Raw genomic sequence first — 25918 nt, 5'->3', positions numbered from 1 at the left:
AAATTAAATCACTGATTACCCCCCACAGACTGGGGGTAAAAAAAAATTCACGGCGTGAATATAGGAAAAAGCGATTCTCGGAATAGTTTTTTTGTTTATTTTTTATCCCGTTCACCTTTCACGCTAAATAACCCATTAGATTAATTCTTCAGGTTATTACGGTCGTGTAGATACCTAATATGTGTAGGTTTTTTGTTTTTATTTAGTGTAGGGGCAATAAAATTTATTTAATGCAAAATAAAGACTCTTTTTGGGACTTTTTTTTATTTATTTATTTGTTTGTTTTGTTACTTTTTTTTATTTTATCCCATCAAGGCATAACTTTAATTCTCCTGTATGCTAATACATTACACTGTGTCACTATGACACAGGCTGCTGATCGGGCAGCACATAGTGTGCCCGAACAGCAGGCAAACGGAACAGACAGCCTTGGGGTCCTTTGTAGGTCCCCAGGGCTGACTGTAGAGGGATTCCCCATTGTTTGATCGCATCACTGGAATCCCGGTGATGCGATCAAAGAGGGGAATTCCCTTTGATCATGCCGCGGTCACAGACCGCGGTAATCAAAGGGTTAAACAGCTGGGGTCCGAATGTTTGCCAACCTCAGCTGTGTTCAGGAGGCTGCTCTAAGATCAGGAGCTGTTAGTTACAGCTCCTGCTTAGAGAATGAGCACTCACACGAGCGCTCATCAGCCTAATCTACAGCGACGCCAAAAGTCGTCTCTGTAGACAAAGCACCTGCACCGCCTGACGTCAAAAGACAGTGGGCGGTCGGGAAGGAGTTAAACTCTAGGTGTGTTTGGTTGCAATTGTTGCTGCTAAAGGTAGTGCACACATTCCTAACAAGAAGTTGTACCCCCCTTCCTGACGAGGTATATTTTCAAATTTTAGCCAAATTGTTTTTCTATTCCTCTGCCAATCTATATTTATGTACTCTTGTTTTTCTCAGAACATATAGGGCTTTGATATTGTGTAATAAAATAAGTGATATACTTAAAGGGGTTTTCCCACGAGGGACTTTTATGACATATCGACAGGATATCTCATTAATGTCAGATAGATGCGTGTCCCATCTCTGGGACCCGCACCTATCTCTAGAACGGGGTCCCCTAAACCCTGTTCTTGCTTTTTGGGCTCGCACTACATAGTGACCATAGTGACACATACGCAGTAAATACATTTCAAGCCCAGCCGAAGCAGGGAATATCTGTCGGACCATACATGACGGGCGCATGCAGACAAGACTTCGGCATTCATAACGTGCCAGTTTTTGGCGGGCATAAGAAAAGAAACGAGCGAGACTGCTGGATTATTACCATAAAAGGTGCAAAATTTTTGCAGACCAATATTTATGGTTGGAAGAGGAGTTTAGGAGAGGGGATAACGGCAATGAAATTTTGAAAGCAGTGGCCAGAAAGAGGTGAATAGAGTTCAATAGGGAAATGCTGGTGACAGGTTCCCTTTAACAGAACTGGCCTTGACACTCAAGTGACTGTCGTCTCTGCAGCTGCTTTTCCGCCCAGGTGCTACTTCTCTGCTCAGTGGCGTAACTACCACTTTAATAGCCACTGCAGCTGCTAGCGGTGCCACCAGACATGAGGGCACCTGTGCCGCCCACCGGGACTGGCTCCCCCATACGCGGTGGCGCCGCTAGCAGCCGCTATGTCTACTACAGTGGTAGTGATGCAAATTCAATAGTATATGCGTCCTTAGGATGCCTATACATTGAATCCTATGACACAGCAGGTAGGTACCTCCCTGCTCTGCCATAGGCTACAGCCCGTGATTACGCCACTGGATCACACCGGCCTACACAAGGATCCTGTCTGCGTTGTGGAGCAGCTCCGTTTGTCGTGGGAATGGGACCTAGGTGAGTACAATTTTTGTTTTATTTGTTTGGGGGGCACTATCTACATGGCAGAGATGGGGGCTGTATGGCACTGTTTACAAGGGGGAGGTGGGGGGCTATATCTACAAAAGAGAGGTGGGGCTGTATGGCGCTATTTACAAGGCGGAGTTGGGGGGCACTATCTGCAAAGGGGAGGTGGGGGGCATTGTCTACAAGGGGAGGCGGGAGGCTGTATGGCACAATCTACAGGGGGGCTGTATGGCACAATTTACAGGGGACACTATTTACAAGGGGGGCTGTGTATGGCACCCAGGGGAGGGGAGGGGGACATTATACTGTGCAGGGCCCACTAGGGGCATTATACTGTGAGGGGCACTAGAAAGGGCATTATAAAGTGTGGGGGCACTAAAAAGGGTATTATACTTTTTTATGGAGCATTTTTTTTTTATGATCGGAGTGGGGTGCCGAAATAAACATTTGCACAGGGTGCCATCTATTTATCTGTTAATACTAGCTTTTAGAAAACACAATATACTGCAACATATTAGTATTGCAGTATATCATGCAAGCAAATTAATGATCGCTGGTTCAAGTCCTCTTGGGGGGGACTAATAAAAAAGCAAAATACAGTTAAATAAAGTTTTTTTATTAATCCCCAAAAATTAATAAAATCTAAAAAAAAATATTTGTGAAAAAAATAAAAATAAGTAACATAACTGGTTTTGCCGCATCCATAAAAATCAGAACTATTACAAAATAACATTATTTAACCCGGACAATGAACGCAGTTAAGAGAAAAGTGAAGTGCCAGAATTGCTCTTTTTTGGTCACCTAGTCTCTCCCAAAAAATGGAATAAGTGATTTAAAAGTGTGATGTAACCCAAAATGCTACCAATAAAATCTACAGCTCGCTACGCAAAAAAAGTCCTCATGCCACTCAATAGACGGAAAAATAAAAAAGTTATGAATAAAAAATTTCCTTTTTAACAAATAGTGTTTTCCTTATAAAAGTAGTAAAACATAAAGAAAGCAATATAAATTGGTATTGCTGCCATCATACTGACCACAGAATTAAGTTAATATGTCGTTTTTATCACATGGTGATAACCCTAAGAACAAAACCCAAAAAACAAAACTAAGAAATGTATTCAAGTTTCCAAGTACATTATATGGTACGGTAAATGGTGCCATGCAAAACTTCAATTTATCTTGCAAAAGCTTATGGCTATATTGATGGAAAAAGAAAAAAAGTTATGGCTTTTGGAAGGTGGGAAGAAAAAAATGTAAATGAAAAAAAAAAAAATATGGCTGAGGCGGGAAGGGGTTATCTTTATGTCAATGGAGGGGATTTTTAGTTCTGTATAAAAAAAAAATCCTGAACCTTTATTGCAATAAATATGGTGTGATATGGTGGACCTTGATTTTAGTCGGTAGTCAGAGCAATAATAGCGAACATCTGGCAAATACTTGTATTCATATCAATATATGAAGACATTTGTGAAGAGATGTTGCATGCAATGCACTGTATGTGGTAGACAGGCATAGCTTTCTGTATGGATCCAGTGGTTTATACAGCCCCTAGCTGAAAATTCACTTGCCAAAGTTACCTTACATTCCTACCTCTTTAGAGAACTATAAAGACACAAGTCTCATGGGTAACTAAATGTTCAACAAACTTCTGACATGTCATAGTGACATGTCAGAATTTTGATTGGTGGGGGATCCGAGCACTGAGACCCCCACCAATCGCTAAAACGAAGCAGCAGAAGTGCTCATGTGAGCGCTCAGCCGCTTCGTTTCTGTTCGGCTTTTTCCGGAAATCCGATGTATCGGGGTACGGGCTCATAGACTTTCTATTGAGTCCGTACACCGCTACATTGATTTCCGGAAATAGCCGAACAGAAACGAAGCGGCTGAGCGCTCACACGAGCACTTCTGCAGCTTCGTTTTAGAGATTGGTGGGGGTCTCAGTGCTCGGACTCCCGCCGATCAAAACTTCTGACTTGTCACTATAACATGTCAGAAGCTTGTTGAACGCTTAGTTACACTTTGACCAGTGCAGAAAGGGAGGATACTACTCACAGGGGAGAAAGGATATGGTACTAACTCTTCAAGATGTTACCTGTAAAGACTATTATTCAGGAGGAGAAGGGGACAGTGGTTTAATGTTCTAAGCCTGTGGCTCTCTAACTATTCCACAACTTCAACTCATATCATGCCCAGGAATGCTGGGAGTTGTAGATTTGCAACATACCTTATTTTTTCTCAAATTAATTAGAACGGTCACCTTAGGTAGAAACTTTAGGATGAGCACCCTAAGCAAGTTCCAGCCAACCACTTACCTCAGTCTCTATTTCCAGTTGCCTCTTTTCAAGAAGCTTGGCCACCACCATGGCTCTGTGTTTTCCAGACCTCTTGCAGCTAACAGCCCACTCACAAAGTAAAGTGACCACTGCTTCATCACTAGGGGGTACCTTTTCAAAGATAAATAATATACTACAGTATACACATACAGTATAGCACCAACATATTCTGCAGGACATTACAATCAAGGGACACAATAAACATATAAAATAACAAATACACTAAACAAATAAACATCAACAAATGATTAGACATGAATGAGAGAGGACCCTGCTTATAACAGCTTACAATGTAAGGAGGATAAGGGTAGTAGTATAGGTACAAGGTGCTTATATTCAGTGGTGGACCAGCCACTTGCATAAAATCGCACCAAAATCCGCAGCATGAAAACACGCCGAAAAGCACAACAAAATGGGAAAACCGCACCTAATCGTGCATTTTTTCTGTGCGGTTTTTACGTTTTGATGCGTTTTTCAGCGAATTGCCTGCGTATTGCTGCGGGTTTGGGAGGGATTTTCCGCTGCAAAATACGCAATGTGTACGTGTAGCCTTAGTATATAAATGTTTCTAGCTGCAAAGCATAAATGTGCACAAATTAATAAAAATATGAAGTAATTATGTTATTTTCTATAATTTTTCTGCCTCTATTTTCTCTGCAAATGACGATGGGTGGAGGAAATTCCCTGTTTGTGACATTTCCTTTGTAATGTAAGAAATTCAGTCACTGCAATGACTCATACGTAACTGACGTAAGTCATGAGGAAGAGAAAGTGAGTAGCGCATCATTTGCTGCACACTGAAAGATGATAGGAATGATGAAGCCAGTGTTTTAAAGGGACAGTCCCTTTTTTTTAACCAAATCCCACTGCCTACTGCCTCCACAATGTCCTTATTTTGGTTAGCAGTGGTATAGCTATAGGTAAGAAGCCGATACACAGTAAAGTTTTTTTTTGTTTTTTTTAAAGATATGTATTTTTTTTTTTTACTTGTATAACCTATAGGGAGTGCAGAGGCCAAAAAGGTCTATCTGTACTATACGAGCAGACCAGTTCTATAAAAAGCGCCTGATAGTTGGGGGTCCTGTTACATATTTTGGAATGGGAGCCCAGGAACTTCAAGTTACACCACTGGTAGTCTAAATGTAGTTAAATAGCAGCCATATAAGCGTGAATTAGGGCACTTCACAAAGAATATTGGATGTTCCCATAACTTTCATTTTGGATGCTACTGATGAGTATTGTGACACTCCCCTATTATACAAACTTTAAGAAGACAGCATTGAGTGCTATTTCTAGAGATTGGGTTCCAGAAATAAAAAAAAATCCGAAACCATAAGCTCGGCACATCTTCTATGATAGTTTTCCCACTAAACAGTTGCAGTGATTGGGCAGATTGCTTGAGAAGGGGGTTGTCTTAAACTGGAAAGCTGGAGTACAATGGAATCCCGTCTGCAGTTACGATTAATCAGTTTCTTCCTCAGCTGTAAATGTAGCAGAGAATGAGGAATCATAAACCACAATCACCCAGGGGGTTTTGTCTTGTATTCCACTTGATCAGATGGAATCTTTGGAAGGATGAACTCAGTGGATACATTCTTTTTTTTACAAATGTAACGCTCTGTTCACATCATGTTTGGTGACTATGTCCGGCATAAGCATCGGGAAACTCTCCCAGCATATAAGCTGGACGTATGAATAGACTTCTACGTCTGGCCGGGATACATCCGCATACTTTTCTTTCAACTGTATTGTAGTCGACTACGCTGTCCAATAAAAGGGCAGCCACTTCCAAAATAAGGTATAAAGAAGAGGCTGGACGCAGCCCGCAGGGCTTCAGGGGAAGCCGACATGACTGGACATAGGAGGGAAAGGGTTAACTAGATAGAAGAGGTAGGGGGAGGTAGATGAGAGGTAGGGAGGAGTTAGGGGACGTTACTAGGTTTCCCGCTGTTTTCGGCAGTGAGCCGGAAGCAGCGGGAGAAGGAGCAAGGAAAGTTTAGAGCTCCTGCTGTTGTCCCGCTCTGTGCTGACCTGCCATGTCGGAGGTCGGCATTCTTGCACAGCTGCGTGCGGCAGCTGCATTCCACGGTCCCGGCTGGTTAGAGGAGACCGTGGCTGCACTGACTAGACTCCCGGGGGCCAACTCATCGCCACGTCAGGCCCGGCGCCCGAGGTCAGTTGCGCAGGGGGACAGGGTCCCCTCCCCCGGCCCCCTCCCTAGTGATAGTCCTGTGGCGGCGGGGGGCGACGGTGGCTCGGGCCGGGTCTCCCCGTCGCTCCCGGCGGTCCCACCCTCCAGAACGCCTCAGCCCTGAGGTGGTCCCGCGGACACGGCGTCGCAGGGGGAGCCCTACAAAGGACGCTGCAGGCCAGGCAGCTGGGAGGGGCGCCTCTTCCCAGGCCCTGCGTCCTGGCAGGAATCCCCAGCCGCGACGAGGTCCGGTGGGAACCAGGGAGTCGCAGGCCAGGCTCCCTGTCACCCCTCCCCCATCGGATGCAAGAATTGGGGAACAAGCTACGGCCGCCCCGCATGGTGATGTTCCGGCCAGGGGGCAGGCTTCATCGAGGCCGTCGAGGAGGACGCCTAGAGCTGCAGCGGCGACGAGACAACAGGTCCGGTCGGAAGTCTGGGTCCCCGCGGTCGGGCGGCAGGTTGCCGGCCCATCTGTCAGCGCGTCGTTGTCCCCGTGTCGGAGATGTCGGTGGGATGGCCAGTCGTCTGCGAGAGAGGAACTGGAGGAAGGCGAACTGGACGATTTTTGGCGAGTTCAGGATGGTCCGGCTGACGGGAATACAGCGCCTGTGCAGCCCGGTGAGTGCATAACTCCGTCTTTGCCATATCCAGCGATTTTTATGTCGGGTGGCGGTGGGGGGGCGGCAAGCGTAGCATCGGCTGCCGGGAGCGGCGCGGTCGGGCGCGACGGCGTGGGTTTAGCAGATTTGGTGGGTTGTTTGCGGGAGCTGGTCGGGCGTCTTGATAAGGCGGCGGCGCCAGTAGTTACGGCCGTTTCCCCGGCGGTAGTTTGGGAAGGCCCCCGGGAGGTGGGATCGTTACAGTCGCGTCCCGGGTTGGTGGCTACGGAGGCGGTCGCGGTATCAGTACAGACCGAGACCCAGAAAGATGGCGATAGGGTGCGGATTGATTATCGTGCTCGCGGGGAGGTGTATGTTTGCTTCGAAGGTCCGTTGGGGGCGCATTTAAAGCAGGAGGTGCGTGAGCGGATCTGGAGGGACGAATATGTCGAGATTTTTTCTCTCCTGCCGCTTGCTAAGTTCAACTTGGATAAAAGCAAGCGGGACGAGAGTAAGAAGGAGGAGGAGGAACGTCGGCGGTATAGGCTTATCCCGCAGACGTTCGTCAATTGGTCGCAGGCGTTTGCCATTTTAGCCAGCGTGATCGGAGAGAAGGCGCCGGAAAATTGTTCGGCGCTGTTTTGCTATTTTGATGCTATTGGGGAGGCTCATAGGGCATACGGGGGGCAGGCGTGGTTAAGATACGACGAGCAATTCCGTCAGCGAAAAGCGGTGCGGCCGGCGATTCGGTGGGACCAGAAGGATATTGCGCTCTGGTTGAGGGTTACGGCGCCGGTTAAGCAGTCCTTTCCCGGGAGCGTCGGCCAAGGAGGTCAGTACAGCCAGGCCGGTCAAGTTTCAGGGGCAAAGGTGGGATTCTGCTGGCAATTTAACGATGGCCAGTGTAAGTTTGGGGCCAAGTGTAAGTTCAAGCATGTGTGTTCAGAATGTAATGGTGCATCCCACGGGGCTGCCAAATGTATGCGGAAGAAGCGTTCAGGGAACCAGTCCTCCTCGGCTAGTTAAGGGGGTGTCGCCGGTGAGGGTGGAAAGGATGGCCCCGTATTTAAATGAGTATCCGGATAGGGCGGGGGCCAAGCTCCTTTACGAAGGGTTTTGTGTTGGTTTTATTATTCCTCCGCCTCCCTATGAGGTCCCGGTTACGCGGCGGAATCTTAAGTCGGCTTACTTGCACGCCGAGGTCGTGTCGGAAAAACTGTTTAAAGAGGTTTCGTTGGGTCGCATGGCAGGGCCTTTTGTTGATCCGCCCATAGAAGGTTTAGTGGTGTCCCCGTTGGGCATCGTTCCAAAGCGCGAGCCCCGGAAATTTCGTTTAATCCAGCATTTATCGTTTCCCAAGGGCGCGTCGGTAAATGATGGGATTGATCATGAGTTATGCTCCGTAGTGTATACATCATTCGACAAGGCGGGGGGGCTAGTTCGTGCTGCGGGTCCCGGCGCGCTGTTAGCAAAAACCGACATTGAGGCGGCGTTCCGGTTGTTGCCGATTCATCCAGACAGCCAACGGTTTTTGGGTTGTTTTTGGAATGGGGCTTTTTACGTGGATAGGTGTCTTCCGATGGGGAGTTCCCTTTCTTGCGCGTATTTTGAGGCGTTTAGTAGCTTCGTGGAATGGGTGACAAAGGGAGTAGCCGGGGTCGACTCGTTGATACATTACTTGGATGATTTCTTGTGCGTCGGCCCGGGGGGTTCGCCGGTTTGCGGTAACTTGCTTCATTCATTGCAGAAGGTGGGGAGGGATTTTGGAATCCCTTTGGCGCCTGAAAAAACGGAGGGCCCGGTATCGACCATTTGTTTTTTAGGGATCGAAATTGATTCAGTGGCAATGGAGTGTCGTCTTCCGGCGGATAAGCTAGGGTCTTTGAGGCAGGAGGTACGTCTGGTTTGTAGGTTAAAGAAAATTACGTTGCGTGATCTTCAGTCGTTGCTGGGGAAGTTGAATTTTGCTTGCCGGATTATGCCAATGGGGAGGGTCTTTAGTAGGCGGTTGGCTGCGGCGACGGCGGGGGTTCGTGCGCCACATCACTTTGTGCGGCTCAAGGAGGAGCATCGGGCTGATTGGGATGAGTTTTTGGGCCGGTATAACGGTCGCTCGCTATGGATGGCTCCAGCGCAGGATACGAGTTTTTTACAGATTTTTACGGATGCGGCTGGTGCAGGTGGGTTTGAAGCCTATGGGGGTGGTTCTTGGTGTGCAGGAAACTGGCCGGCTAGCTGGGTGTCCAGTGGACTCACGCGGAATCTGGCCCTGCTCGAGCTGTTCCCTATCGTGGTTGCGGCGACCATTTGGGGGGACAGGCTCAGGGATAAGAAGGTTCGTTTTTACTGCGACAACATGGGGGTGGTGCTGGCCATTAATAACATTACTGCATCCTCTCCTCCGGTAGTTCAGTTGTTGCGACATTTAGTCTTGGTGTGCTTGTCTTTGAACGCGTGGGTGATGGCGGTGCATGTGCCGGGGGTACAGAATTGTATTGCTGATGCTCTTTCTCGCTCGCAGTGGGACCGATTTCGGGAATTGGCACCGGGAGCGGACCGTCTCGGTTTGGCTTGTCCGGAACATCTCTGGGATCTGGTCTCGGTCCCGTAGGGCACTTGGTGGAAAGGTCGTTGGCGCGCACAACGTGGAGTGCTTATTCTGCCTGTTGGAAGCAGTGGGAGGAGTGGGTAAGAGTGTTGGGTAACGTCAGCACGGATCGAGACAGGTTGGTGGCACTTTTGTACTGGTTGGGGGACGCCTGGGAGGCGGGGTTTTCGTTGGTAAAGGTGAATCGTTTTATTTCTGCGTTGGCTTTTGGTTTTAAATTACAGGGCTTTCGGGATGTATCCAAAGAATTCTTAGTGGTACAGGCTTTAAAGGGTCTGCGCCGAGGTAGGGTCGAAGCGGATTGTAGAAGGCCCGTGTCGTTTTCTCTTCTCATGTCTTTGGGTGTATCGCTAGTATCTGTCTGTCGTTCTTCATCCGAGGTGGAGCTGTTTCGGTTAGCATTTTCCTTAGCGTTCTTTGGGGCTCTTAGAATTGGCGAGCTGGTGTCACCTAGTACCAAGCGGGCAGGGGGGTTGAGACGGGGGGAGGTGAGCCTATATGGGGACCGGCTCGAGGTATGGTTGCGGCGGTCAAAAACTGATCAACTGGGTAAAGGCAAGCGGATAGTTTTGTTTGCCCTCCCGGGGTCAGCGATGTGTCCGGTCGCTTGCATGAGTGTTTTTAAACCACAGGCGGGGTCTCCCGAGTTGCCGTTGCTTTGTCACGAGGATGGGTCATTCTTATCCAGATTTCAGTTTGGCGCGGTGTTTAAAAAATGCCTGGCGGCGGTCGGCGTCGCGGCGGGTCCTTACTCATCACATTCCTTCAGGATTGGCGCAGCAACTGAGGCGGGGCGCTGGGGGTTGGATGACGAGGGGGTGCGGCGCATTGGCCATTGGGAGTCCAACAGGTTTAAGTCCTACGTGCGCCCCCATTTGTTATGAGTCATGTTGCTGGTAACAACGTTTATGTGCTGGTATTTAATTTTCTTTTCCTTTTCAGATCAGCTTCCTTGTCTTGTATGGTTGTTGGGCCACTCTTACGTGCATTGGGGGGCTTTGAGGGCGGACGTCCGCCCTGATGGTCGCCAGTTGCGCATTCCGCGGCAGGACGCGGTTTTGCATTGGCTGGGATTTAGAGGTATGTCGTGGAGCAGGGTGTTAACGGAATTCCAGACATACTCTCGGCTGGATAGGGTTCCAGAAGTCTTGGTGTTGCACGTGGGTGGGAATGATTTGGGGGCCCGCCCCTTTCGGGAGTTGGCGCGGGATATCAAACACGATATGTTGTGTTTGTGGGTTTCCTATCCCGGTTTAGTGATAGTTTGGTCGGACATTGTTCCTAGGAAGCATTGGCGGCTGGCTAGGTCAGTGGAGAGGGTCAATAAGGCTCGCATTAAAGTTAATCGGGCGGTGTCCCGTTTTGTGGCCAAGAGCGGGGGCGTTTGTTTGCGGCACAGGGATCTGGAGTCAGGAGTGGGGAACTACTGGAGGAGTGATGGGGTTCATTTGACCGAGGTTGGGATTGATCTGTGGAGTCTGGCAATAGCAGAAGGAATTGAAAGGGCGGTGGTGGTGTGGCGGAACTCACAGGCTTAAGGTGGTCAAGGCCTGTTTCTCTGTGGCGGGGGGAGTCCTTGAGGTCGGTCAGTACGAAATGGTGGGGGGGTCGCATCGGGGGTATGCGTCCCCCAAAAAAGGTACATGGTGGAAGGCTTCATAGGGTGTTATCCCTTTGAGGTGGACTTCTGGTGGTTGGGGCCATCTGCAGAGGTGAACGGTGCTTCCGAGCTGGTTTACGGCTGGAGGTAATGTCTTGGTGGTGGTGCAGATGGCTAACTCGAGGTATAAAAGGAATATCTAAAAATGGCTTCAAGGACTTCCCCTGCTCGGATTAATGTTAACGTTAAATGTTATTTATGATTATGACCCATGTTGGGTCATGTGAATTATTAGGAGGAATTCTCTGGTTGGATTCCTAATTAGTTATCCGAATGTTTCGGATTTTAAATTGCATTTTACAAAATTGTGAAATTAATAAACGGCTGCTGTGGCCATTTCACATCCAACCTCGGTGTCACGTGTCTTTTCTCAAGGTGGGGGAGGAGGAAAAAGAAGGGATAAGTAAAGGCTCATTAACGCACGACTCTACTTAGGCAAGTCATGCGGGGTATACATTTTATTTTTACAACAGGAGTCAATGTCAGACACATGCAATTATATGCCATACAGTTGCATACTGTGCATCCAGCGTATAAGTGGGGAGACTTACCCGGAGTATATGCTAGACAAATACCCCAAACCTGGTGTGAATAGAGCCTAAAAGTGTTAGGATAAATGTACTACTCTTTCAATAATAACACTATAGGTGGAAACCACTATCTTAGTAATTTATAGCAGTTCTGTCATCATATTATGCTGCCCCGTTTTAAATTTTGCACGGTATGAAGACAGAACCACTGTACTTTTAGCCCAAACGCCACAAAATAAATATTGTTCTGTATGGCTAATAAGATCCTAACAAAGAATACAGCGGACTGTAGTAATGAGTCCGGTGTATTCATGAGTGGATCGTACCCCCTCACCAATAATGACTGCTGCCCCCTATCTGTGTATATATACATGACAGCCATCAGTCAATGGTGAGGTAGGTGAGAGGAGGCAGGTGGAGCTCCCCTCATGAATACAGCCTTCTTGAATGGATATTCTTTGCTTGCTGCCATTAGCAAAACAGCACAATATTTATTTGTGTGCCATTTGGGCTAATAGTACAGCGGTAATGTATATATGTTGCATAGTATAATGACAGATTTACTTTAACGATTAATCCCAATACATATTCACCGTCATTGTTACATCACGCTTAACAGCATGAATGCAACATGTCCCGTATCTATCTATTCTGTAAGAATCCTACAGGCTGGATTCACACACAGCATTTATGTCGGGAAATAGCAGCGTTTCTATTGCCGATTTTTCCAAATCTTTTGTACCTTAGAAGCTGGGTATTTTCTGTTAGTCAGTATGGAATTCTATACACACAGTGGGGGTAGAATTACTAAGCAAAATATGCCAGAATTCTCAAATTCTGGCAAAACCTTTTTGTTTTATAAAACTTTTACACCTACCTCAACAGTTTTGAAAGTGTCTAAGAAAGGGGTATGACTAAAAGGAGTCAAAAAATGCACAAAATTAACTAAAGATGTGCACCATGTTTTGACGTAATATATTGGTGAAAAGAAACGTCAGCCATAAGATGATGTAAGGACGTCCATGTATTACATGAACAACCCGTTGATTTAAATGACAACCATGTAATACTTCATGGTGTAGAAAGGAAATTGAACATTTGCTGCTTGGATCCCAAGCTGATAGTTCGAGACCCCAGCAGCATGTGATGAACTTGTTAGAACATTCTAATGAAAAAGAATTGTCCAATGCAGACAAGCCCTTCAACAAATTCACTACATTGACCGTTTCATATAAGATGTTCATCAAAATAGGAATCTAGTCAGAATTCATTTTCTCATACAGTCTGACATGTCCTACTAAACCACTTCCCCTTTCTGTCTTCACATTACTGAGATGAGAGTAGATAACAATATGGATGTGACATAAATAGTTCCCCATGGACAATACAGAACACAGCATTTTACAAACAGACTAGGGGATTGTACACTAAGAGAAAGAAGTCCCAGTTACCAACACAGGAATGTCATATTTAAAGAGGCTCTGTCACCACATTATAAGTGGCCTATTTTGTACATAATATGATCGGCGCTGTAATGTAGATTACAGCAGTGTTTTTGATTTAGAAAAATGATCATTTTTGACGGAGTTATGACCTATTTTAGCTTTATGCTAATGAAGGTCTTAATGACCAACTGGGCGTGTTTTACTTTTTGACCAAGTGGGCGTTGTGGAGAGAAGTGTATCACGCTGAACAATCAGTGATCAATCTGCGTCATACACTTTTCTCCATTTATTTATTCTGCACATAGTGACCCTGCGTTGTTGACTTTGTGCAGTTACTCAAGTGTCCTGACAATTAATAGACATTACCTCCAGCCAGGATGGGATGTGTATTCAGAATCCTGACACTTCTCTGTTGTCTGTGGTTGATTTACAGCACAGCAGGCGTAGTCTCGATGTAAATGACAGTTTACAGCGTAATCTCGCGAGACTACGCCTGCTGTGCTGTAAATCAACCACAGACATCAGAGAAGTGTCAGGATTCTGAATACACATCCCGTCCTGGCTGGAGGTAATGTCTATTCATTGTCAGGACACTTGAGTAACTGCACATAGTGAACAACGCAAGGTTACTATGAGCTGTGTAAATGAATGGAGAGAAGTGTATGACGCTGATTGCGTCACTGATTGGTCAGCGTCATACACTTCTATTCACAACGCCCACTTGGTCAAAAAGTAAAACACGCCCAGTTGGGCATTAAGAAAGTCATTAGCATAAATCTAAAATAGGTCCTAACTCCGTCAAAAATGATAGTTTTTCTAAATAAAAAAACACTGCTGTAATCTACATTACAGCGCCAATCACATTATGCACAAGATAGGCCACTTATAATGTGGTGACAGAGCCTCTTTAAGGACTCTTAGTTGTGATGACCGTGAGAAATATACCCTACTAAGCGACAGGCCACTACAGACAGGACAAGCAAAAGGTCCAAAAATATATATCTTCTTCACCAAAATAAACATTGTTAAAGGGGTTATGTGGGGACCGAAAAGTATTAGCACTGCGGTATGTGAGTACACTGCTAATATACATCTGGTCCCCTGTCACGCGGATTGAGATTTAATAATTTTTATAGCGCTGGCGGGGGACAGGAAGCCTAGCTGCACAGTCTTCCTCCATGACGATACTCCTCTTAGTCACGTGACCGGCCCCGCTGTACTCTATGTACAAGCAGTAGCAGTAGTACAGCAATTACATGGAGTACAGTGGGTCCGGTCACATGACAAAGAGTCATGCTGTCATGAAGTAAGACGGTGCAACTAGACTTCCGGTCCCTCGCCAGTGCTATAAAAATCTATTAAAATCTCATAATCAGTGCGACAGGGGACCGGAATGTATATGTAACGTCCATGGCAACGGCCCGTCGTTCTGACTTACCCCTCGACGGCCGTGGCCATGGACATCCGAGTTGCTTGCAGCGTTGTCCTCCTGTGAGGGGCCGGTACTCACTTCCGGATATTGAGACGGTTTCCGGAGGGCGCGCGCGCCCGTGCGTGCGTGCATGGCCTTAAAATGCCAGTGCGTGCATAATTGCAGGAAGTCTGCAAACTAGCCCAGAATGCTCTGGGCTATAAAAGGGGCTCTGCCCTCTTGTTCCTTGCCAGAGCATTGCTTGTTACACAAAGTTTGTCGTGCTAATGGTCCCCTAGTGTCTTCCAGCTTCCTAGTGTTCCCTGTTCCTGTTCCTGTATCCTGTCCCCATGCTATTCTGGTCTAGTGCCGTGCTGAGCTGTTGCTGAGTTGTGCTGCGTTCCATGCCTGTTCTGCTATGCCACGCCTGACATCTACCTGCCACCTGGTCCCAGCCGTGCCTGCCTTGCTACTGTCTACATTGCCTCAGGTATCCTCCCTGAACTATAGACTCTGTACTTTACCTGTTTGGCCAGCTGCCCAGTGGGTCCACACCCCGCATCGACAGTACGCTCTAGCCATGGACTCCGCTGGTCAATTCAAGGGCATGTCACCCTCCCAAGCCATGCAGGTAGACCTGCAGGATCTCCGAGTAAGACAGGATCAACTTCTTGTGGCAGTGGACTCCATGGCACAGCAGCTAGGGATGCTAGCTGCTTCTGTTCCTGCCTCTATGCAAGCTCCACAGATTGACCCTCCTGCTACTCCTCCTGGCAGTTCCGGCTCGGATCCTCGGTTCTCGCTGCCATTACCTTCTCGGTTCTATGGAGACGGCAGCATGTGTCGAGGGTTTCTGAACCAATGCTATATCCATTTTACCCTGCACATCCGAGCATTTCCGTCGGACGGAACCAAGATCGCCTTCATCGTGTCTCTACTTGCCGGCAAGGCCCTGGCATCGGCAAACCCTATCTGGGAACGTAACGGACCCGAGACCCAAGACTTCCAGGGGTTCGTGTGGTTATTCCGGAATGTTTTCGAGGAGCCAGGGTGAGTCTCATCGGCAGCCACTGTTATCTTCAACCTTCGCCAAGAGGACACCTCCGTGGGCGAATAAACCATCCAGTTCTGGACCCTGGCAGGAGAACTATCCTGGAACAATGAGGCCTTGGTGGCATCCTTTAGCATGGCCTATCGTCCGAGATCAAGGATGAACTGGCCGCTCGAGATCTGCCACCTGACTTGGACGACTTGATTCTGCTTGCCACTCGGGTGGACATAAGGCTGAGGGAGACATCTCATGAAGTTCGTCAGGAGAGACGGCTTCCTAGACTGGCGCCCAACTTCCAGCAACCCCTCTTGCCCCCTTCTAATGCTTTGCCCCGAGGTTCCGATGCAAGTGGACCGGCTAAAATTGTCCGTCCAGGAGAAACAGCGCAGACGCACCTCTGCACTCTGTTTATATTGCGGCCTTGCTGGCCATGTCGTGCGTCTGTGTCCTCACAAGCCAAAAATCCCCAGCGCCTAGGTTTGATGGGTGAGACAACCCTGGGCGTTACTGCATTTAATCAAGAACTCTCTCCTAAACTGTTCTTTCCCGTAACCATCACTACTGGCGCGAGGTCCCATCCGGTCTCTGCATACCTGGACTCTGGGTCTGCAGACAACTTCATCTGCCAGAACCTTGTGGATCTTCTTCAGTTGCCTACTGTTCTTCTGGAAAGGCAGTTGATCGTTGCCTCGGTAGATGGACTGCCATTGCCTGACACATTTGTGCCTGTGACCAAGCCATTAAGACTCCAAGTAGGAGCTCTCCCTGCTGAGTTCATCTCCCTGTTTTTCCTGTCCAAGGCCGTCAACCCGGTGCTGCTGGGATTGTTTTGGCTCCGTCTACACGCCCCAGTCCTGGATTGGAACTCTGGAGAGGTTCTCCAGTGGGGTACGAAGTGTCTTGACCGCTGCCTGGGTCATATCCAGCCACTACAGCCTTCTCCGCTTCAGTCATTGGCAGGGTTGCCTTCTTGTTTCTCCGATGTCTTCAATAAAAAGGAGGCTGAGACCTTGCCGCCACACCGAGAATGTGATTGTCTGATCAACTTGGTTCCTGAGTCATCTCCTCCTCGCGGTAGGGTGTACCCTCTCTCCTTGCCAGAGACCCAGTGTATGTCGGCCTACATCAAAGAGAATCTGGAGAGGGGCTTCATTCATAAATCCTCATCCCCGGCCGGAGCTGGGTTCTTCTTTATCAAGTAGAAGGATGGATCACTATAACCTTGCAATGACTAACGAGGCCTCAACCAGATCACGGTGAAGAACAGGTACCCATTGCCTTTGATTTCTGAACTGTTTGATCGCATACAGGGGGCAATTTTTTTTTCTAAACTGGACCTGCGGGGGGCCTACAATCTAATCCGGATTCGTCGAGGTGACGAGTGGAAGACTGCTTTTAATACTTGTGATGGGCACTATGAATACCTAGTTATGTCCTTCGGCCTGTGTAATGCCACCGCGGTGTTTCAAGAATTTGTCAATTAAATTTTTCGTGATCTCCTTTATGTTTGTGTTGTGGTGTACCTCGATGACATTTTGATTTTTTTCCCAGATCTAGTAACTCATCAAAGTCATGTCCACCAGGTGTTGCTTCGTCTAAGGGAGAATCATCTTTACGCCAAGCTGGAGAACGGTGTATTTGAGAAAAATTCTCTATCCTTACTGGGCTATATCATCTCCGATCAGGGCCTCAAGATGGACCCTGAGAAGGTAAAGGCTGTCCTTAGAGTGGCCACGCCCCCAAGTCTTAAGGGCCATACAACGCTTCCTGGGATTCGCCAACTTCTACCGGCTGTTTATTCCTAACTTCTCATCTTTAACTGCTCCCATCTCTACCCTCACTAAAAAAGGTATGAATGCCAAAGTGTGGACTCCGGAAGGCAGAAGCCGCATTTGAATCCTTAAAAAAAAGCCTTCACGTCGGCCTCTATTTTTCACCACCCTGATATTTCCATACAGTTTTCGTTAGAGGTGGACGCTTTCTCTGTTGGTGTTGGTGCACTGTTGTTCCAGAGAGGTTTGAAAGGCAAGACTGTGGTATGTGGCGATTATTCCAAGCTGTTTTCTTCTGCAGAGCGCAACTACTCGATTGGGGATCGGGAGTTACTGGCCATCAAGCTGGCTCTGCAGGAGTGGAGACATCTACTGGAGGGTGCAGTCTATCCTATCCTGGTCTTCACAAGAACTGGACCTACCTACAGATGGCCAAGCGGTTGAATACTCGTCAAGCCAGGTGGTCGTTGTTCTTTGCTCAGTTCCGGTTTGAACTCCACTACCGATCTGCCGACAAGAATGTGAGGGCCGACGCCTTGTCTAGGTCATTTGAAACTGAGGACACTGTGGAGTCTCCACAGAATATTATTGACCCTTCCTGAATCTTCTCTGTGAACCCCTTGCAAGTTAGAGACATTCCTCCGGGAAGGACTTTTGTGCATCTGGCAGACAGAGGAAGAATCCTTCGCTGGGGTCACAGTTCCAAGCTGGCAGGTCACGCGGGTGCTCGAAAGACCCAAGATCTAATTGCCCGTCAGTTCTGGTGGCCCACGCTGCCCAAGGATGTTATGGACTTTGTCTCCTCATGCACGGCATGCGCAGCAAATAAGGTTGCTCACTCCAGACCTGCTTGCCTGATCCAGCCACTGCCTGTGCCCAATGCCCCTTGGCAGCATGTCTCAATGGACTTTGTCACGGATCTGCCTCCTTCTGCGGGTTGCAGTGTGATCTGGGTGGTGGTGGATCGATTTTCTAAGATGGCTCATTTAGTTCCCTTGACCGGTCTGCCGTCTGCTACGCGATAAGCTGACCTCTTCATTCAACACATCTTCCGTCTGCACGGCTTGCACCTGCATATTGTCTCGGACCGAGGGGTCCAGTTCACCTCGAAGTTTTGGAGAGCACTCTGCGGTCTCCTCAGTGTAAAGATGGATTTCTCTTCGGCCTATCATCCCCAGACCAATGGGCAAGTTGAGAGGGTTAACCAGATTATGGGGATCTATCTGCGTCACTTTGTTTCCAGACGGCATGATGACTGGGTGTAGCTTCTCCCATGGGCGGAGTTCTCTTATAATAACCACACTAGTGAGTCCACCACTTCCAGTCCGTTCTTCATCGTCTACGGCCAACATCTTCGTATACCTCTTCCTGTCTCTACCATATCCCAGGTGCCTGCATCTGACGCTACCTTCAGGGACTTTCTGCAAATATGGCAACAGACCCGATCTTCTATCCTGCTGGCGGTGGACCGCATGAAGAGAAAGGCAGATACAAGAAGACGGGCTCCTCCTCAGTTTCTTCCAGGTACAAAGGTCTGGTTGTCTTCAAGGAATATCCGGCTGAAGGTGCCGTCCTGCAAATTTGCTCCTAGGTTCCTCGGACCCTTCAAAATCCTGCTACAGATCAACCTGGTATCTTACGAGCTGCGGCTGCCCCCTACCCTCAAGATTCCTAACTCCTTTCATGTCTCCTTGCTGAAACCCGTGGTCCTGAACCGCTACTCCAGGACTAGTTCTACAGTGATCCTTGGCGGCTCATCTGGGACTTTTGAAGTAAAGGAGATCCTGGCCACCAAGAAGGTGGGAGGAAGGACGTTTTAGTTAGTGGATTGGAGGGGGTTCGGTCCAGAAGAGAAGTCTTGGGAGCCAGAGGAGAACATCGATGCTCCTGTCCTCATGAGGAAGTTTCTCTCCCGCTCTGGTCCTAAGAGGAGGGGACGTAAGAGGGGGGATACTGTAACACCTATGGCCACGGCCCGTCGTTCTGTCTTACCCCTCGACGGCCGTGGCCATGGACATCCGAGTTGCTTGCAGCGTCGTCCTCCTGTGAGGCGCCGGCACTCACTTCCGGATATCGAGACTGTCTCCGGAGGGCGCGCGCACCCGCACGTGCACGGCCTTAAAGGGCCAGTGCGCGCATAATTGCAGGAAGTCTGCAATCTAGCCCAGAATGCTCTGGGCTATAAAAGGGGCTCTGCCCTCTTGTTCCCTGCCAGAGCGTTGTTTGTTACCCAAACTTTGTCGTGCTAATGGTCCCCTAGTGTCTTCCAGCTTCCTAATGTTCCCTGTATCCTGTTCCCGTGCTATCCTGGTCTAGTGCCGTGCTGAGCTGTTGCCGAGTTGTGCTGCGTTCCACGCCTGTTCTGCTACGCCATGCCTGACATCTACCTGCCACCTGGTCACAGCCGTGCCTGCCTTGCTACTGTCTACATTGCCTCAGGTATCCTCTCTGAACTATAGAATCTGTACTTTACCTGTTTGGCCAGCTACCATCCCGCTACGCGGTATGGCCCAGTGGGTCCACACCCCGCATCGTGACAGTATATTAGCGAATGTACTCACATACTGCAGTAAGTACAATGCAAATATTTTTCGGGACCCACATAACCCCTTTAACTACGAATGAGCACCCAGGACTGCATTAAATACACCACCCTCCTGAAGTTTGAATCATCTATAGCTAATAGGACTTCAGATGTTTTCCCTTGGCTTCTGTCTTGTAAGGCCATGTTTGTTGTCACTGTATGTTTGACTACACACCTCAAATTAGTATTACATAACTCTATGTTTGATCATGCTAGGTTGGTATAAGTGAACTACCCTCCAGTGTTTTCGTCAGTAAAATAGCAAAAGACTGCAGAATCAAATCTGTACAGTGTATTTTAGTTTCATGATTTATCTATTAAGATTTGGCATAACTTAATTTATTTTTAGATATAGAAACACTAATTTGAAGACGTCATATTACCTCCTGACTGTCCTTATTCTGATTTGTGCAAAATATCTTATAGTACAAGGTATCCAAAGAGTTACTAGAATCCAGTCTGTCGAAACAATGCCGATCTAAAACTTCCAGTGTGTGCAAAACTCTGCTAATAGTAACACCTGGAAAAGAGTAAAGATTATGTTACTGTACCAGAGACTTGCATGATACCAATTTATTTTTAAATTAGTCTTCCATAATAAGTGGATAAAGTGGCTCTGTGTCAGGTCTCCTATCTGAAGGCCGCATATAATATAGAGGGTTTCCACGGTCCGTGCATGGCCCAGGAGCCTGGACAGCAAAAAGAACGGACAGGTCTTATTACGGCCGTGTTCTGCGGTCCAGTCTCATAGAAATTAATGCCCACGGCCATGTGCACGGCCCGTGATTTGCGGGTGGCCCGCGAGTGACACTCTGCGGCCGTCCGACCCGAAAATCACGGCTGTGCACATGGCTACGGTCGTGTGCATGAGACCTTATTCATGGCAGGATTTAAATAAAAAAAATAAAATATATAAATCGACGATCTCATCATCTCCACCTCTATAATATGCTCAGATAGTTGAGAATGGGAGACCTGACCACTCCCCTACATTAAAAGGTTTCTTCAGTTTGGACAGCCCCTTCTCCCCTTGCAGAAGCTGATTGTAGTGACTCTCAAAGCATTAGAGGGTGCCCAATGGAATAAGATAGTGCTCATAGTTTTCAGCGAACACGGAGAAACACATTCCTTACCTAAGCTTAGTGGCCAATTGGAAATATGCTAAATATTTTTCTAAATAACAACCAATATCTGTAGGTGATATTAGAAGATTTATTTTAATTACAGCTATCTAATTGTACAACTACCAGATTTTTATGTTTTCTTCTTTTCTGCTCCATAGCAATTTCACATTGCTTTCATATAAATTAATATCAATATTTTAGCTAATTCTGCATCAATCCATCCTCAGTGCAGTAGCCATGTTGATCTTTAGGTCTGCGGAATGTACTAATGACTTTGCTCTCTGTCACTGGTTTCCAGTACCCTTTAGAATATAATTCAAAACTCTGTTACTCACCTACAAAGCTTTTCACGATAATGTACATCTCCTATCTGATCTCTAGCACCCTTTATATGCCTCTCCTATGACATTCTCATATGCCCTTGCTTTGACTTCTCCTGTGCTGCACCTAATCACTTGAATGCTTTGCTATGGACTGTACAACAACTGTTAGGATCACAACCTGTGGGCTATAAATGTATATTTCTGAACTGTTTTTTTTATTTAAAAAAAAAACTATTTTATCAACTTAACTACTGTACCCCCTTACAAGGCAGGAGTAGCAAGTCACATATCCCATTTTTTATCAATCTCCTCCTAATTTTGGCATGATCATTTCGCAGAAATTCTAGGTGCTATTTTGCAGGAGATTCCCTCAAGATGTTCTAACTCATTTACAAAGTGTATATTGTGTAGTTATTCTAATAAATTCAGCATAATCTTCAAATGCTTATATGATTAATAAGTGGCTGCATTTTCCTAATAAGAACCAATGGCATCGAATAAAATCACTAAAGGCAAGCGAATGTTCTTTCCACTTAAATCAATAGGCCATAAATTTAATCCAAGAAATTCATAATATCATGTAGGTACCACTTTACCTGCAGCTGATTCTTGGCACTTATCAAATGACCACCGGACTTCCACGGCCTGACCCCTTTGTTTAATCTGTTGTTCAACTTCATAAATTTTAGCTCGAACCTGAAAAATAATAATATTGAGAAAAGTTCTTTGATTGGAAATTTCCAGAATAATATTTTGAGCTCATAATTCAAAATAAATACAAAACAATGACTGTGTTCTCTTGTGACCTTACATAAAAAATATTACTGTTTTACCATGACATAATAGTAATACAATTCTAAGTACAGACCTTTTATCAGCCACAAACCAGACAGAACAATGCCAGCTCTGGCACCAACTTCTGACTTTCTCTTTGTCGTTTAATATGGCTCGGGAAGAATGCTGCTATTGCTCCCAAAGCTGATCAGTGAATATATGCTGCCAATTTGTATTGCAGAACAGTGTGAACAGCTAAAAAATGGACGGTAAAAGGCACCAATTTCCCAAGAGCAGCAGTGGTCCAGTAAACAACATATTAAAGTAGTGTTCTGGTTAAGACAACCTATTTTTCAGATGCCATTGTAGGGTAGTCTGAGTTAATAGAAGGGGTCTTCCAGACAGACCGATCCCAGTCTTTCAGACCCCCTCTCTATTAGCCAGAGCATAGAGCAACTAAAAAGGTCATTCCATATATAACTAGGGGGTTAGTGCTTCATTTCTTCTGGGTTCCTCCACAAATAATAATTCATTTGGGGTGGGTAGCAGCAGAGGGACCTTCCTCAGTCAGCTTATTATTGGGGACCTTACTAATTAAAAGGCTCTACTCAAATTAGACTTAATTTTAGGTCTAGAAATATAAATTTTTTCTTAGTTCAACTAATTCTCTCAAACAATAATACAGAATCACCGCTAATCCAGTATACAGACAAAATCTATATTTATTTTCTAAATCTGGTTCTAGCGTGCACAGAGAAATTTTGTGCACAGCAATACTGGTAAGTACAAATGTAACACCCTGGTATCATTTGACATAAACACACGTGTAGGGATTCAGATAAGCTTTACTACTTTTCAGAATTAGACATTCAGTTTTCTTTATACTGTTAATATATACACTGTTCAGCCATAAAATACCATAAGTAGAAAAAGATACAGCACTCCATGTTTGCAAAAAAAGGTAATGTTGCTTTATTTAATGTACTGCAACGGGACAGACAATACATGGGTAAATAAAATCAACCTCTTATGCTTTTTAAATCGCTCAAAGCGATTGAATCAATAAATTATATGTACCCCAAAATGGTGTTATTTAAAATTAAAACTCATATCGCAAAAAAAAACAGCCCTCATGCAGATATGTCGACGGAAAACGAAAAATTTTATGGCTCTTAGAAATCGACTATGAAAAAATGGATGCTTAGTCCATAGGGTTTAAAGGGAAACTGTACAGTAGCGGGTTATCATATGGGCGGTTCGGGCAGCCGTCTGGGGCCCAAGGCTCCCAGGGGGCCCATGGTCGCCCGAACCGCACATAATTTAAAAAATCACTTCAGAGTATCATGCAGCCATGCAGCTTGCTAGCACCGCTAATGGCCGCTGCTGATAGAGAGGGAGGGGCAGACTAGGACAGAATAGAGCAGCCGGCGCAGTTGATGGGGTGGAGGAGGAGGGACAGCAATAGCAGGGGCTGGATAGGACTAGCAGATGTGCATCTACTAGCGGTGGTAGAACACGCCCCTCATTGATGCTGCAAGTACTGCCAGTGAGGAACAGAAGAGCAGGGTGGTAGTCGAGCGATGAGGAAGGTTAGTTTGCTTTTCGCCTCCTGCCCCAAGCAACAATTGACTGACGACAGATGCTAAGGGGGGATTAATTATACAGCGGAGGGGGGGGGGGTTGAGCATCTTACTCACTGCACAGGGCTCTTATTCCCCCTTCATAGAGTCCTCTGCAGTCCCTTAGATGGTTAGACCTCACCATTCAGTATAATCCCTTCCAATAGAGCCCTCAGTAGTTACTAATATATTGCAAGGGGAGGTTGGATTGTCTGACTGACTGCTGGGGGCTCTATAGGGGGTCTGAGCGACTAACTGCTGAGGGCTCTATGGGAGGGCTATCTCCCCCCCCCCTCAGAGACATCAGAATCAGACACTCAGATCACCCTATAGAGCCCCCAGCAGTCAGTCAGACAACCTGACCTCCCCTTGCAATATAATCTCCCTCATACAGCCCTCAGTTTTCCCATGAGAGAAATTTATGACATATCCACAGGATCCACAGGATTTGTCATAAATGTCAGCTAGATGCAGGTCCCACCTCTGGGACCCGCACCTATCTATAGAATGGGGCCCCCTAATCCCCTTACTACCTGTTTCTGCTCTCGCTGCCTCCCGGCCCCATCCTGATTACATGGTTGGGAGTTACGGAAACAGCGTAGCTTGCTGAGCTATGCTGTTTCCATAAGTCCCATGGAACTGAATGAAAGTTACGAAAAGTCCATGAAGTCAGGAAGTGGCCAGGAGGCAGCGATAGCAGAAAGAGGTAGAACAGGGTTTAGGGGGCCCGGTTCTAGAGATAGGTGCGGGTCCCAGAGTTGGCACTCACATCTATCTGACAGGATCCACAGGATATGTCATAAATTTCCCTAAATTTTTTCTCTAAAAAACTTCTGACATGTCATAGTGAAGTATCAGAAGTTTTGATCGGTGGGGGTCCGAGCACTGAGACCCCCATGGATCGATAAAACAAAATGGCAGAAGCGCTCAGGTGAAAACTGTGCTGCTTTCTTTCTGATCAGCTTTTCTCGGAAAGCCGAGCAAGCGGTGTACGGACGTACACCACTCCGAGGAATGCCGTTCAGAAACTAAGCGGAGCAGCATTCAATCGTGCGCTTCTGCCACTTCACTTTAGCGATCGGTGGGGGTCTCAGTGCTCGGACCCCCAACCGATTAAAAGTTCTGACATATCAGTATGACATATCAAAAGTTTTTTAAAAGTTCAGTTACACTTTAAAAAGAGGTGTTACAATATTTTTTATTATTATTATTGTTATTATTTATTACTTTTTCTTTAATAAAACAGTGTCAGTGTCTGGTGCAGCTTTCTAAATACTTTTATCAAAAATTTTCACTTTTTGAGATACAGCTGCTTTATATCCTGAATACAGAGCAGCTGTATCTAGTGCTAAAACCTCTATCCATCAGGTCAGTGGCACTGACGGGTACAGTGTCAGCAGGTTGGGGGAGTTGGATTGCGAGGGGGAAGGAGGGGGCCCAAGATGTGTCAACAGCCCAGGGCCCATGGTGCACTTAATCCGCCACTGAACCTGTAACATGGTATGTGCTGTCCAATCTATAGGCAGTACGTATGTTATAGAGCAGGAAGACCTGGGCAGATTGATAATAATTTTACAAGTTATATGTACTAGATTACTGGATATAGGTCGATGATCCAGGGATTTTTTCTGATTGCCATATTGGAGTTGGGAAGGAATTTTTTGCTAAGATAAGGAAAATTGGCTTTTGCCTCATGAGGGTTTTCATACGGCGATACAAATATGTATAGGGTTATTTATGTTTTACACCTTTTGCACAATATAAAAGCACTTTGTATGGAAAAAAATGGTTTTATTTTCCTGGGCACTTTAAAAATAAAAACGCTGCATAAACGTTAATAAATGGACCTGTGGTGCAGAATTTAAATCCGCAGCATGTCAATTTATGCTGCGTTTTTGTTGATTTTCTGTTGTGGGTTTTGCCCATTAAATTTAATGGGGGAGGCAAAACCTGCAGCAGAAAGCCAAGTGTTGTGACTTTTGTGGTGTATTTGCATCGATTACACCACACAA

The 25918-nt window shown here is 46.6% G+C and overlaps 2 protein-coding genes across 2 annotated transcripts in view; one reads left to right on the top strand and one right to left on the bottom strand.

The window, feature by feature from the left end:
• Nucleotides 1-25918, bottom strand: part of MED12L (mediator complex subunit 12L) — a 507362-nt gene that overhangs the window by 414125 nt on the left and 67319 nt on the right. The window contains exons 10-12 of the mRNA XM_075861497.1: nucleotides 22110-22209; nucleotides 20450-20586; nucleotides 4192-4323 (exon numbers count right to left, since the gene is read on the bottom strand). Of these exons, the coding sequence (XP_075717612.1) occupies nucleotides 4192-4323; nucleotides 20450-20586; nucleotides 22110-22209 (369 nt within the window). The remainder of the gene's footprint in view (nucleotides 1-4191; nucleotides 4324-20449; nucleotides 20587-22109; nucleotides 22210-25918) is intronic.
• On the top strand, nucleotides 8852-10497 carry LOC142758982 (uncharacterized). Its single transcript, XM_075860755.1, has 2 exons — nucleotides 8852-8899; nucleotides 9682-10497. Exons 1-2 carry the CDS (start codon nucleotides 8852-8854, stop codon nucleotides 10495-10497), a joined length of 864 nt encoding a protein of 287 aa, XP_075716870.1.

Source organism: Rhinoderma darwinii, chromosome 4 (genome assembly GCF_050947455.1).
Source record: "Rhinoderma darwinii isolate aRhiDar2 chromosome 4, aRhiDar2.hap1, whole genome shotgun sequence".
Lineage (NCBI taxonomy): Eukaryota > Metazoa > Chordata > Amphibia > Anura > Rhinodermatidae > Rhinoderma > Rhinoderma darwinii.
This window is presented reverse-complemented; position numbering and strand designations above follow the sequence as displayed.

Bases quoted from the DNA above. Each gene is read 5' to 3' on its own strand.
- LOC142758982 (XM_075860755.1), top strand. From the start codon at position 8,852: ATGGAGTGTCGTCTTCCGGCGGATAAGCTAGGGTCTTTGAGGCAGGAG. The intron at 8,900-9,681 runs GTACGTCTGGTT...TGTTGGAAGCAG, and splicing joins TAGGGTCTTTGAGGCAGGAG to TGGGAGGAGTGGGTAAGAGT.